The sequence below is a fragment of the Paracoccidioides lutzii genome (assembly GCF_000150705.2).
Source record: "Paracoccidioides lutzii Pb01 unplaced genomic scaffold supercont2.1, whole genome shotgun sequence".
Taxonomy (NCBI): domain Eukaryota; kingdom Fungi; phylum Ascomycota; class Eurotiomycetes; order Onygenales; family Ajellomycetaceae; genus Paracoccidioides; species Paracoccidioides lutzii.
This window is the reverse complement of record NW_015440947.1, coordinates 1,600,230-1,613,972: the sequence shown is the minus strand read 5'-3', so window position 1 is coordinate 1,613,972 and position 13,743 is coordinate 1,600,230. Positions and strand designations below refer to the sequence as shown.

The 13,743-nt window shown below is 44.8% G+C and overlaps 4 protein-coding genes across 4 annotated transcripts; 3 read left to right on the top strand and 1 right to left on the bottom strand.

Moving 5' to 3' along the window:
- Positions 1-175: 175 nt before the first annotated feature.
- On the top strand, positions 176-2,065 carry PAAG_00440 (serine/threonine-protein kinase ksp1; the record flags this gene model as incomplete). Its single annotated transcript, XM_002797855.2, has 1 exon — positions 176-2,065. One exon carries the CDS (start codon positions 176-178, stop codon positions 2,063-2,065), a length of 1,890 nt encoding a protein of 629 aa, XP_002797901.1.
- A 2,382-nt stretch (positions 2,066-4,447) lies between these two features.
- Positions 4,448-4,807, bottom strand: PAAG_00439 (hypothetical protein; the record flags this gene model as incomplete). The annotated part of the gene is made up of 2 exons (XM_002797854.2): positions 4,448-4,530; positions 4,603-4,807. 2 exons carry the CDS (start codon positions 4,805-4,807, stop codon positions 4,448-4,450), a joined length of 288 nt encoding a protein of 95 aa, XP_002797900.2.
- Positions 4,808-6,909: 2,102 nt separating this feature from the next.
- Positions 6,910-9,534, top strand: PAAG_00438 (Sad1/UNC domain-containing protein; the record flags this gene model as incomplete). The annotated part of the gene is made up of 1 exon (XM_002797853.1): positions 6,910-9,534. The coding sequence occupies one exon, from the start codon at positions 6,910-6,912 to the stop codon at positions 9,532-9,534; it is 2,625 nt and encodes an 874-aa protein (XP_002797899.1).
- A 2,829-nt stretch (positions 9,535-12,363) lies between these two features.
- PAAG_00436 (Spo12 family protein) lies at positions 12,364-12,980 on the top strand (the record flags this gene model as incomplete). The annotated part of the gene is made up of 3 exons (XM_015844015.1): positions 12,364-12,566; positions 12,673-12,762; positions 12,872-12,980. The coding sequence occupies 3 exons, from the start codon at positions 12,364-12,366 to the stop codon at positions 12,978-12,980; spliced, it is 402 nt and encodes a 133-aa protein (XP_015700350.1).
- Positions 12,981-13,743: the final 763 nt, after the last annotated feature.

Below are 13,743 nucleotides of genomic sequence, written 5' to 3'. Positions count from 1 at the left end.
GTTTTTCCCCTTTCTCCATCTTGCGGAGGGGATTTGATATTCTCTTTTCTCTGTACAGCTATTTTGACCTGTCTATATATATTTTATATCTGCTTCTCCTTTTTTTTTTTCTTCGATTCCTTGTTGGCCGCTCATACTCTCCTGTTTCGTGGGCATTCATTTCTCCGTAGACAATATGGAATGCTTGAGGGATAACTTCACCCCAGGGGAGATCTTGGACAATCGTTTCCGGACTGTCGCTCCTCTAAACCATGGCTCGTTTGGAATGGTATTCCTGGCAGATGACACCTTGACTGGAGACCAGGTTGCTATCAAGTGCTTGAGCAAGACGTCAGGAGACTCTACACCTCTGGCCGTTGACGAGCGATCCGAAGAGCTAGAATGCCATACCCGCTTGGGATACCACCCAAATATTGTCAACCTACTCTACTCTTTTGAGACGGAATCCCATGTGTTTTTGGTACTTGAATATTGTTCGATGGGTGACCTGTACGAAGCCATCAGGAACAATCGTGGACCTTTGGAAACTGAACATGTCCGTGAATTGATGCTACAACTTGTTAGCGCTGTCGAGTATATGCATTCAAAGGGCCTCTACCACCGGGACATCAAACCTGAAAATATCTTCCTTTCTCAGAACGGCTCAATGAAACTTGGAGATTTCGGTTTGGCTACACGCAGCCCCTGGTCCTACGAGGCGTGTGTTGGTAGTGACCGCTACATGGCACCCGAGCAATATGAACCCACCCCAAGTGGCTACTCGACGAGGCAAGCCGATATCTGGTCTGTTGGCATATGCCTTCTGAATATATTGTTTGCGAAAAACCCTTTCGTAACTCCAACGGAGTCTGATATCTTCTTCGCCGACTATACCAGGGACCGCCAGTCACTCTTTGACATTTTCCATAACATGTCTCAAGACACCTTTGAGATACTTTCTAATGCCATAGCACTCGATCCGAATAAACGCTCCCTCTCCGGGGTTCGCCAAGCTATCTTACGCGCTGTTTGCTTCACCACTGACGATGAAGTCCTTGATGATTTTTGCACCGAAGATCGCGAGATTATTACTGCGAATGCTGATAGAGAGCCACTTCGAACGCCGTCCATTTCGAGCCCTCAGATCAATCAAGGAGACACATTCCCCTGGGCCAAAGCGCTTCAGTCAACACCTCAGCAAAAACGACAACTCTCTATCATCCCAGACACAGAAAGTTATTGTGAAGACTTGTTCCCCGCTTCTGAAACAGAAGCCGCATCATGGTATTCCGCCCATGCAGGCTCCCCCTCAGTGGTTTCTGCACTGGGTTCCACCTTTAGTGCCTCGTTCAAATCTATGGCTGTTCAACCCTTTGAACAACGTTTCCATGGCCGCTCATATCCTGTCTCGATTGCTTGCTCTCTGCCCGTTCGTGCTGGAAAACCAATTCCTGCCATGTCTTTAGTTTTCGAGAAGGGTAACAATGAAATGTCGAAGAGCTGGAGTGATCTATACGATGAGGAGCAGTCAGAGATTGAAGCTCTAGAGCGGCGGATGAAACAAAATGCTCGAAGCTTCAGCCGAGATAGCGAAACGACCAAGAAAGGAAATCGCCCTTCCGGTCTTTCGGAGGTGCAAGGTTCCTCGTTCATAAATGCTCGATCGTCTCCTCCCAAAGCTCATCAGAATGGTGTTGCTATCCCAACCCCTCGCAAGGCCAACGAGAATCTCAGAGAGAACAATATCCTAGGTCCAGTGCACCCATCCAAGCAATCCCCAACCAAACAAACCATTATGGACAAGTGGGCCGCCCTCGGAAACAGACGACGCGGCTACCACCGTAAACAGGATAATTCGTTGCCCAGCAGAAAGCAAAAATGCATGTCAAAGAGCTGGCGTAAGGATTTAGTCCCGAGTTCAACAGTTTTCGACGACCGCCATGTTGACCAGCATTTTCTTGACATTGACTGGCGGCAAAGCACAATCGAGCCTACGCAACCACAGGCAAATGTGGGTTTGGTTGGAACTGGCGATGGCACTGATGACCTCGATTTTGTTGGTGGCTGGAACGACTTTCAGCTGTGATTCATACAACTCATCATTCTACCCCTTATATCTTTTTTCTTCCATTAATTCCTTTTATACTACTGTTTTTCGGACTGCCTGTTGTTGCTGTCTGTCTGCTGCTGCTGCCATTTGTCTAATAATCCCCTATTTGACCTCACCCAACTATTATACATTTACTACGACTACCACCACCACCACCACCACCCCCACCATTTCCTCTCTGCTCTTTATATTATGCCTGCTTCCGCTTGCTTATGTATGATATCTCACATCACCTTCTCCCTCCCCTTAAGACAAGGATGTCCTAACAAGATCATCTTCTGTTTGTACTATAAAAACACTTTAACATCCTTATCGGTATACATTGAATTGGCATGGCAGGATCCAGAAATGGTGTTGCGGTTAGGGAGGTATATGGTCATTTGGTTACCCCTGGAGAGGCGTTTTGAGTCCGTCCTGTTGTTTCTCTACAGTTGACCTGTTTTGAGGGTGTATCAATATCGCTTATGTGTAACTTTTCATATCCAGCCCTTTCGTTCACTTTTACTTTCATATCATGGGATCATTTATTCATTGGCAATTCACAGCAGCAGACAGCACAGCTTTATCAGCTAACAGCAGAAAGAAGGCAGTGTGGAAAGGATATTTTACCTGGAAATAAAAAGCTCGTGGCAGTTAGAATTTAAACATGCGATCCTTATTGTCAGCCACTTTACGATATTCTGAAAAGTGGAAGGGGTTAATTGACTAGTGAAAGGGACATGGTCTATCAGGGAGTAATATGTTTGCCTTTTTTACCTACTTTTTTTTTTTTTCTTTCTCTATCTCTATGTTATCCGCCCCCTTTTCCGTCTTGTGTTTCTTCTCCCCCCCCCACCCAAAAAAAAAAAAAAAAAGGAAAAAAGGTCAAAATTTAAAATCCTTCTTGCCCTCTGTGTTGCTAAACCACTCATACACACACAGCAAAACTGGGGGGAGAAGGATTATACTTCTTTGTACTCTAAGCTATAACCTTTCGATTTGGTTGTGGGATATCTTTTCATTTTATTCCTAAAGCCGCCAGAAGAGGATGAAAAGAAGAAAAGAGAGAATGAAAAACGAAATTGAAGCTTTTCGACAGCAACGGCGGGAGAGCTACGAAACCACAAAAGAAGGGAAACTGGTGGTGACAGGAGGGAAAGGAAGAAAAAGGAAAAGACCCAAATTACTTACTTAGCTTGGAGAATATGTGAGAAATAACTACAGATTAATCAAATAAATATAAATTAATTTCCATGACAAAAACCGAGTCTCGTTCATCTTTCTTGCCTCTGGAAAATCCTTTGGTCTTATGTTTTGCAAGACAGTCCTCCCGCTTCTGTGTGGTGGTATTTTATGAGAGCTATCCATACCGCACCCCGTCGAATTCGTCGCCATTATCTACTTCGCGGGGGGAGAGGGAGTAAAAGGATACATCTGCACTGAAGTCTCCGCGAAACACCCGTGGTCGTGGATATAAAAAGGCTTGACGTGGAAAGACCGTAGATGTAAAATATCGTTACTAGTTGATCACTAGAAAACTGCTGGCCAGCGACAAGTGATACAAGAGACGGTTCACTGGTTATCTTTGGCCGTCAGGAACTGGCTGAGCTTGGCTCAAGAACCATTATCCATCTTCATTGTGTAATTTTGCAATAATACAGCCGGGCTGGGGCGGCTTTGGCGGTAAATAACTACATAGGTTGACGACGGACCGGGGGAGATTAGGTGCAAAGAAGGAAGTTCGTTTGAGCGCGTGACTTGCTTTTGCTATATGCATTGTGGGGGGGGGAACGGACTCAAAAGCCTCAGACTTTGTTCAGTTGGGATCCATCAATCCACTCTGTGTTATTTCCAATTAACTTCTTGAAAGTCCGTGTGATCTTGATTCGAATCCGCTAATTTATTGATCTTGGCCCCCTGGACCCTTATTTTGGAAATTAAACGAGGTGGAATGCGGGGAAGGGCGAGGAGGCCGATGGGAGGTCAAAACTCCTCAGCCTCCATCCCTTTTGTTAGGCATGTAAATCCCCGCTTGTGGATCAACTATATATTACGGAACGAGTGTCGGTGGCTCCCTTTGAATGTGCCATAGGCTTTTTAGACAAAGAAATGCTCTGCACGATAATGCAGGTTAAAAAGAGTCAAGTATGATCTCATAGTTAGTAGTTCGGCTTTGAGTCAATCAGAGTATTCAGGATATGTAATTTTTGTTTGTCTTGAAACAAAGTCTTAATGAAATATAAGTTCTCGGAACATCAATTTATAAATTCTCAATTTATAATCTTCTATTGTGCATTAATATATTTTTTAAATTGAGATCTATATGTGCAAAGGACAAGTTTATATTTACAACCGCAGCTCTGTCAACAGTGTCTGAAATCAAATTACCTTTGTTGTCATATAGTTCTGCGTTATCATTCTTAGTGTCAATCTGACAATCATAACAGTCTCTAAAGAATAAGCTGCAGATAAGATGAAAATAGAGATTTGAAATAAACTGAATCTGCCCAATGCAATTCTTAAAATTATCTTACTGAACTGGTACAAATGACTGATGCTCATTGTCTGAAGGCAGTTCCCGGCAAAGTCACCTTCCATGTAAGTAGTCAACGACCAACCTTCGTATTTCGCTCGCAACTCTGTGAGATCCAAAACCCGCAGTGCGTTCATATTGGACATGGAGGAGCCCGGGCCGTTTGAGATACAGATCGAAGGGTGGCCGCTGGACATCGCGGACATGGTAGGTCCCTCCACCATAAAGGTGCCCACCGAATTGGTAGAAGAAGGCGATGAAGGAGAAGACGGATGGATTGTGGGGATCAGATGGTTAAGTCGAAGTCGCATCGCAGGCAGCTGCGGCAAAGACGCTGAAATCAGCAAGCCATGGCGGATTTGAGTGTAAAGAAATACGCCAATCCCAATTTCACAAAGTAACTATCTTCTTGCAAACATCACATCTTGAATTCAATGACGTTAAATATTTGCCTAGCCAGAAAAGCTAAACGAAAATGGTTTTCACTAGATGAGAACTCACTCCCCGAGGCCCGGAGAACACGGAAACATATTTCGTTCCGGTGATTGATGTCAGTCTACGTTTAATATCCTTAACATCCTCTGGGTCAAACTCTTCCAGCTGGTAGATCAGGAGCGAAGACAATGCGAACACCTTTTCGCTGGATGGTGTTGACCTTGACAGCGGTGTCTAATACAGCGCGGGTACAGCTGGTTGATGACTACCCCCTCTTCTTCACAAGATTGGAGCAACAGCCGTGGTGCCGCTCTCTAGATAACTGGTTTGAAGTGCGGGGGGAGCGTTTTGCCGTGTAAAACATTGCGGCTCGGTGCAAAAAAAAAAAAAAAACCACAATCCCAGTTCCTTGCGCCCGTCGCTTATTCCAAGTGGAGGAATGACTCCCGATATTTTGGGACAAGAGGCTACGTCGCCATGGACTCGATCGATGGTGAAACCCTGTATTGAATTCATATTGTGATATGGGCGCATTCTCTGTACTGAGCAAACAGGATGCAAATTGAAGCAACTATGTCTTTAAATTGTCATAAATTGAATATCAATGTCTTTGGTATAGTCATCAGCAAACGCAATTATTTGGATAGGCCAGCCATACTCTTTGCAGTCATTGTGTGATTCTCCAAATACCATCGTTGGTTTGGAGTTGTTGTTGTATGTTATGTTGGCGGCTCTTCCGCAGTTCCACACATCCCCCATCTTCTTTCTGCCCAGGAGCCAATTAGTCCAACGACATCATCAACCTCCTCCGGCCTACGGACTGAATCAACAGTGGCAGTGGCAGCAGGTGCTGATGACAAGAAATCCTCATCCCCAGCTCCAGGACAATTCAACCCTTATGTCTAATAAATCGCTGACAGTTTACTTTTTGTAACTACTGTTCCTCATCCGTTGATCTCTGCATGGACTCAGCATCATTATTGGCTACTGAATCCGCGGGACTTAATTTGCAAACCTACCACCCAATCAACCCTTGACCGGGGCAGTGCAGCTTCGACGAATCGATCCATCCCCTTCGAAAGAAAAGAAAAGAAAGTAAAGAGAAACCAAAAATCGTAGTTCATTGCGCGAACCACCATTCAAGCTACATCCGTGTCGCCGTTCATTAATCAATCTCTTTTGCCATCTCCAAACTTTGAAAGAGGCCAGATTTCACCTTTGTCGAACTGCTCAAGATAACAACCAAACTTTTGTTCTAGTCTTGTCTCTTCATCCCACACGCATCCCATATAGTTAGTTACCCACTTAACACTACAATCCTTTTTGAGGAATGCGATCCGTTCTTCTATAATTACCGATCTTCGCGCGTTTCCCCCCGTCAAACACACGATGAAGAGCGAAAAAGGACCAAAGAAGACTTGGTAGACGCTTTGGAATGTCGGTTTGATCGTGGTGGAAAGCCCCCACGAGAAATAACAGCGAATAATGGGCTGTCGAACTGGTCGTCGAGAGATCTCTGTTGAATTTTATGGTGCTGCAGTTGCTTAGCCGCAGATCAGGTGCTGGGATTTGGACGTTGAAAAAGCGTGAGTAATTAAATGGATATCCAATTTTCTCTTTTTCAAATGGTCATTCTCGATAAGCTATGACAAGCTATGACAAGCTATGGCAAGAGAGTACTGTTTTAAGATGATGTACCTGCATTGGAACTTCTTTGTATCTCTTTGTTGGATTGAACTGATGCTGATGCGATTTCTCATTTTATTAGGTATCTTTAAGCTTAGTTGGTATACGGTTGATATCTATTTTATCCGTGGACAGATTATCTGCTTTCTTCCTCCTCACGAGACTACGAACAGTACGGGTATACAGAATGGCCTGTTGCTATTCTCTCTTCCCTCGGCCCTCCAATACAAATTATCGAGCAACAGGCTGCTTGTTATATTTCTTGGTTCTCGCTGCACTTGCCGCTGTGCGTGCTGGGGGTAATGTCGATTTTAGGCATCGTAATGTTAGTTCGCGAGCATTGGACGCAACATGCCCTACTCGGAATTTCACGGACATTAAACTGGAGTACATTCAGTACCCAGTCTGCGTTGAACCGCGATGGGTCAGCATTGGCAAGGCTGAGGATTACTATGCGCCGCAACCATCTGGTGCAGCAGATACTCATAAATTGATTACGTCTGGAACCCTGCCCTCTCCTCCCGCGACGGTAACAGCGACTGCATCAGTATCTGCTGAATTAGACCATGAGCTAGATACGGAATCGCCTCTCGATAATGTGAATTTCCTTTCCTTTGAAGAATGGAAGAAGCAGAATTTGGCCAAAGTTGGCCAATCCGCGGAGCTTGTGGACGGACATCGCCATGCTGCAGGATCTGAGAATGGACGTCAGCGCCCCACAGGCATTGACAACTCTTTGGACTCCTTGGGTGAGGATGGAGAGATTGAATTAGACTTTGGGGGATTTGCGCCTGAAAATTCAGGACCTGCATCCTGGGAACGGAAGGTTGGGAATGAACACCCATCACCGCTTAAAGATAGCGCCGGTCCTGTTACGGGAGAAGCAAAAGGCGCAACGCAAACTAATGCTGCTCCTCGTGGAACTGTGTCTCCAAGGAAGGATGCGGGGACTACGTGCAAGGAGAGATTTAATTACGCATCTTTTGATTGTGCTGCTACCGTTCTCAAGACTAATCCGCAGTGTACCGGGGCCTCGTCCGTCCTAATCGAAAATAAGGACAGTTACATGCTTAACGAGTGTCGGGCTAAAGATAAATTTCTTATAATCGAGCTTTGTGATGACATTTTGATCGATACTATCGTTCTGGCCAACTACGAGTTTTTCAGCTCAATTTTCCGTACCTTCAAAGTTAGTGTCTCGGATCGTTATCCTCCAAAACAACCTGATATGTGGAAGGATCTGGGTACGTATGAGGCTGTCAATACACGAGAGGTCCAAGCCTTCGCAGTTGAGAACCCTCTCATATGGGCAAGATACGTGAAAATTGAATTTTTGAGTCATTACGGCAACGAGTTTTACTGCCCTGTTAGTTTGATTCGGGTTCATGGCACGACTATGTTGGAGGAATACAAAAATGAAGGAGAAGCCGGTCGGTTGGAGGAAAATACAGCCCAGATACAGACAGATGCTGCGTCAGAGCCAGCACGGGATAATTCAATCGTTGGTAATCAGAGCAACATTGTCGATGCAGAGGGTACGAAATCGGAAATGGTGGACGAGCTTGATGTGAGACCAACTCGTGTTCAAAAACTACAGGATATTTGTTCATTGAGAAAGACCAGCATTGAGAGATTCTCGTTACAAGCTAAGATGTGTGCCTTCAAGGAGGGACCTCGCGCAATAAACAGATCAGTCAATTCGGTTCAGCTAGATTGCGTCAAGCCTGCTGGTCCCATCAAGATGACAGGCAATGGTTTACGGGCGAATCGTACTGCTGAAGCATCTTCAAATAACGTTAACTCGACAGTTACTGCCACACCTACTGAAACCGACACCCGCGCCCAAAATCAAACGCAAGAGTCTCAAAATGAGGCATCTTCCAGTGCACCCAACAAAGCTGAACACGATTCTTCGACAGAGTCACTCAAAACCTCCACTACCGTTCAACCACCTCCACCCAACCCCACAACTCAGGAATCTTTCTTTAAATCCGTTAACAAGCGTCTACACATGTTGGAAACCAATTCCTCACTCTCCTTGCAATACATTGAAGAGCAGTCACGAATCCTCCGAGACGCATTCAACAAAGTAGAAAAGCGCCAACTAGCAAAAACCTCCACCTTCCTCGAAAATCTAAATACAACAGTCCTGCACGAACTCCAAGAATTCCGCCACCAATACGACCAAGTCTGGCACTCCGTCGCTACCGAATTCGAACAGCAACGGCGACAGTACCACCAAGAAGTTTTCGCATTAAGTACCCAGCTTGGCATCCTTGCCGACGAGCTTGTCTTCCAGAAACGAATCTCAATCATCCAAAGCGTCTTCGTCGTCATCTGCTTCGGCCTCGTCCTCTTCTCCCGCAGCAACGCACTAGGAACCGTCGCCAGCTACCTTGAACTTCCCCGCGTTCACAGCATTGTCTCTCGTTCTCCAAGCTTCCGTTTCTCATCTGCCTCGTTCGAGGCGCCCTCAGGAAGCCCGGACTCACGCGTTATCCCACCCTACGGGGTCAAGGGTGCTCGTGGTCACAGGCGAACTGACTCCACGGAGTCCAGGGAAGAGATAGATGAGTTGACGGCTAACCCCAACATCGCGTATTCTCCACCTACACCCACATCTGATAGTGAGGGGCTTGGCTCTGCTCACCGCCAGCGTTCGGAAAGGTCAAATTCAACATCATCAAGCAACTTCACTGTATCTCCACCCGCCCCGTTTCTCAGGTCTGAGAGCAGTCCGCCAGATTTGGGTGGTCATGATGAAGGGTCTGATGTGGGTTCGTTTTCTGGGACTCAGCAGGTGTGTTCTTGACGTACCTGAGAGGACATGGGGTTTTAATGAATTATTATTTTTCTTTTATTCTACTCGAACCATCTGGTTCTTTAACTCGACTGCAATTGGGTGGATGCTCCTTGTTCGCTTTAGCCCATTATATCGCCTTATATTGGCTAAAGTCTCATCAACATTCTGCAATAGAACGTTGAGCTTGCAACCGCTCGCCCACTTGACAGGATCTATTGACGGTGTTCTTGCACCCAAGCAGGACTCATGCCCAAGGCAAGCTGTAGTACAACTACTACAGCAACAGCTGCTGCAACAAGCATTCCGCTTGCTGGATGGATCGACAAATGTTGGAAAATTTTTACGAAACAAGCTCGGCAAATGTCCACCGGCCAGCCCACTGCCACATAGCTAGCGAATGACATTGGCAAATCAACCTCTACGAAATGTCCCTCCCCCGTTGTTGGACCACATAACTTTGTCAACGCACAACGAACATGAGATATACATCTGGACACGGAAATTGGGGGCCCAATATGGGTATTGGACGCATGTTAATTACAAGCGTCGATAAAACTTTGAAGAACTGGTTTTGTCAACTGCTTAAATAGTCGCGATTTCACCCGTTGTTGTTTATAAACACCGTTGAAACGCGGACATGACAGATGCTTTTGTCCAGGTAAATTGGCTGATTAGACTTGTTTCTTCTCGCTCGAACTGCACGCCCGCTTTTAGCATGCCCGGTCCAGAAAAGCTACGTATGTTGGATTAATGGCTGATTTACGTGTAGGGACATTCCTGGAGCTTCCCCCCATTTGTGATAATGATGGTGGTGATGATGTCTGTTTGGTTGCCGAAACATGCTGGGCCGAGAACATTTGGCTTGAAGCGTTTTCGTGAAAACCTCGTATTCATAACAGAAATGAGAAGTTGGTGTCAAACTGTTGGAATTTGCTTGCATTGGTATTTTTCAGCAAGCTGACTTGGAGAGTGGATTATGTTTCTATGTATGTTAATGAGGAGAAATATTCACAAATTCAGTTCAATGTATTACTTACTATAGAGTAGTTACACTACATTGTCTAATTAATGGCCAAGCTGAGCAGCAGATTCAATCTCTTGATAAATATATTATTTTCACAAATGTTGCTACTCTCTCCAAAAAAGATTGTACGTGTCATCATGCTTTATTTTCATGTTTTCATCATCCTCTGTCCAGCTGTTCAAATGATATATTCGCTCTACAGGCAAATTCTGACATCTCTAAGATAGAAACAAATAATTCGCTTCATTTCTAATCTCATCACTCAGTAAAATTCACTACTACTCATCAATTCAGAATCAAGGAATATATTCTATTCTTTCTATCTATATGACATCAATTACAGCATTCTCAGTTTAGAGGGTTAGAGGGTGGGTTATGGGATTCTTTGAGCAGAGGTCCTCAGTTGATTGTTTTACTAGGTTTTGGAAGACGGACATATGTTTCTGAAATGTTTGATTAAAGGGTTGTTCTGAGGAGCCAGCTAACACAGCCAGGGGATCCCCTGGCTGTGTTTTTATTTACAGTGCAGTGCAGTTTTCATGAAATTGAGATCTGAATTTTGATTGAAGGGTCCATTCGAGATTATTCTGCCGAAAACCTAAGCAATATGTTGCTGACAGCTCAATGAAGGGAAGGTTTGTCCCTGTTGTTCAACTCATACAAGAGTTCCGACTGACCTGGTTCGCTGGCAAATGTTCTATATCATTAAAGAGAAAGGGAGAGGAGGAAATCCACTTCCATCCCATTTGTGGCCTGTAGTTGTTTTAACAACTTGCAGTTGAAACGATGCGCTGGTTGCCCCTTGCGCGGATTTGCAAGGGAAGAAGACCCAGGGCGTCTGATGAACTGTAGTAACAGAGGACCAAACCTCGAAACGAATTGTTTTCATGGTTTTTTTTTTTGGAGCATTCTGACTCATACGAAATTCTTTTTGATAGCTTGACGTAAACATGCTGACTTTGGTTGTTTGGTTGTTGTGGAAACATGCCGCACATTCATTGATATCATCCATCTTACTAGATTCTTGATACCGGCCCATCCCTGTCCCCCGGGGCACATTAATAGGCTGGCAAGGATAGTATCATTTGGATGACCAAAAAACACCCGGGGGGGGGGGGGGGGGGCCTTCATTTCAATCTTTGAGTCATAGATGGAGACTTGCAAGCAGAAAGGCTTGCTTGAGATTGAACCATCAGTCAAAATCAGCATGATGGTCCGTCCCTCTTTGGGAGATGGTTTGCGAGGGTTGGGCTCTGTGTTTAGCACGGCTCAGGCATGCGGCAGTTGCCATGGCAACTATCGGGACCGCTATCGCCCCCGAAAACAGGCCGTGCGGAAGAAGATATCATCATATATCATCGGTCCCAAGCTGGACAATTTCCGTTATTGACTGGGAATCCATCTTTGTTATTTGCTTTAAAAAGTTGCATTTAAAATTACCTCGTGTGAAGGCAGAGTCTGTTGTTGTTGTTGTTGTTGCTTGTCAACACAAAATAAAACAATTTACGTGGGCGCAAGTAATATAAAACGCCGCCACTTGCTGTCAATTCTTTGTTTTTTCCAAACCAAAAAAAACCAAATCTCACAACTTCTCTGCTCTCAAACAAATCCCCAGTTTTACCCATTCTGCTTCATTCCAGAGAACTTCCCTTCCTCACGACTGTTCGGTTCCTTCTCCGGAATCTATATCACCAAGCAAATCTACTACGAACCTGTTACACCTCCGCAATCCCCCGTCTCCATAACCCTGTAGTGGATAACTCCCTCTACCATCAACAGCCTGTATTCGATCTGACAACCACAACTCCCACACAATGGAATCCAACTTTACAAGCCCCTTGAAGGCTGCTCCTCTCTCCGATCGTTCGACGAACACACACCTCTCGAATACAAATATGGCAAGAGACGTGCCACAGGCGTCATGCGGAGACTCTGACTCGGACCCCAAGGCTGCAAACATGAACTCGATGGAATATCACAGACAAGTGCTGAAGGAGAAGATAGAGAGCGGGAAGAGGTGTGGTTTTTATGTCTTGTCCCTGTTGTTATGATACATGTTACTGTCATTTCGCCTTTACAACATTGGACATACAGCTGATATTTCATTTTTGCGCAAATGATAGTGAGAAAGGGACATACGTCTCTCCGTCAGATGGAATCATGAGTCCATGCACCAAGAAATTGAGCGAACTTAAGGGAAAACGGTTCAAGAAGTACTATAGGGTTTTTTTTTTTTTTTTTTAAGCTCATCCATTCCAAGATTCATGCCAAATGTCATGCTCCTGGCTTTGTCAACTAACACCATTATCTCTACATGAACAGTGCTGGCAAGCCCCAAACCCTCTTCGCAAAGGCCATTGGCAGGAAGTCCATTGAGAGAATGAACGGCGAATTTAAGGGTGGATCACCATCTTCAGAAAGGAATGCCTGAGCCACTTGGATTAAAAAACTATGGCTCCCCTTACCTGCTGAGACGTTTTGTTGAACTCCGTTTGCTTTTTCATTCTCCCTGGTTGAAATTCTCCTTAATCCTAATAATCGTTCTCTGTCTCTACTGCCCCTTTCTTCTCTACACTTGTACATTATTGATTACCCTTCTTTTTCTTTTTTTTTTTTTTTTTCCCTTCTTTTACTTCTTGTGTTTACGCGCTTATGCCCTTTATAGCGCCCTGGTTTTGCGACGGAAATCTGGGCGTTCTCTCGAAAAACAGACAAAGTAATTATACACTGATATGATGATAATGGATTTGGATTTTGTTCTTTTAACCGGGTTATTTTGCAACTACGGGAACCACACCGCCCCGCCGTGCCCGTATGAAATGAGCATATCGGCCATCTTTGCTCATTGCTCTTTTATCAACCAGTTTGATTTGGGGAGTTTTTCATTACACTGCCTGTTTCGTACCTTCAATGACCAAAGTCGGGCATGGCTCATGCTTCAAGTTCTGTCATCCCCGATAGCATCAATCGCATATTGGTGACATTTCTCTTGAAAATCTGCTCGTCTCATCAAGCTATATTGAGAGATGTCTCCGTGTTCATCTTCATCTAGGAACTCAACACATGCGATTTCTACAGCCCTACCTGTGCCGTATATAACAGGAAGAACAAAGAAGAAAAAAAAAAAATCCGTTTTGTCCGTAGAATATAGGTATACGTCCAACCTATGTCTCGACTACTACTCAACCTTTCTT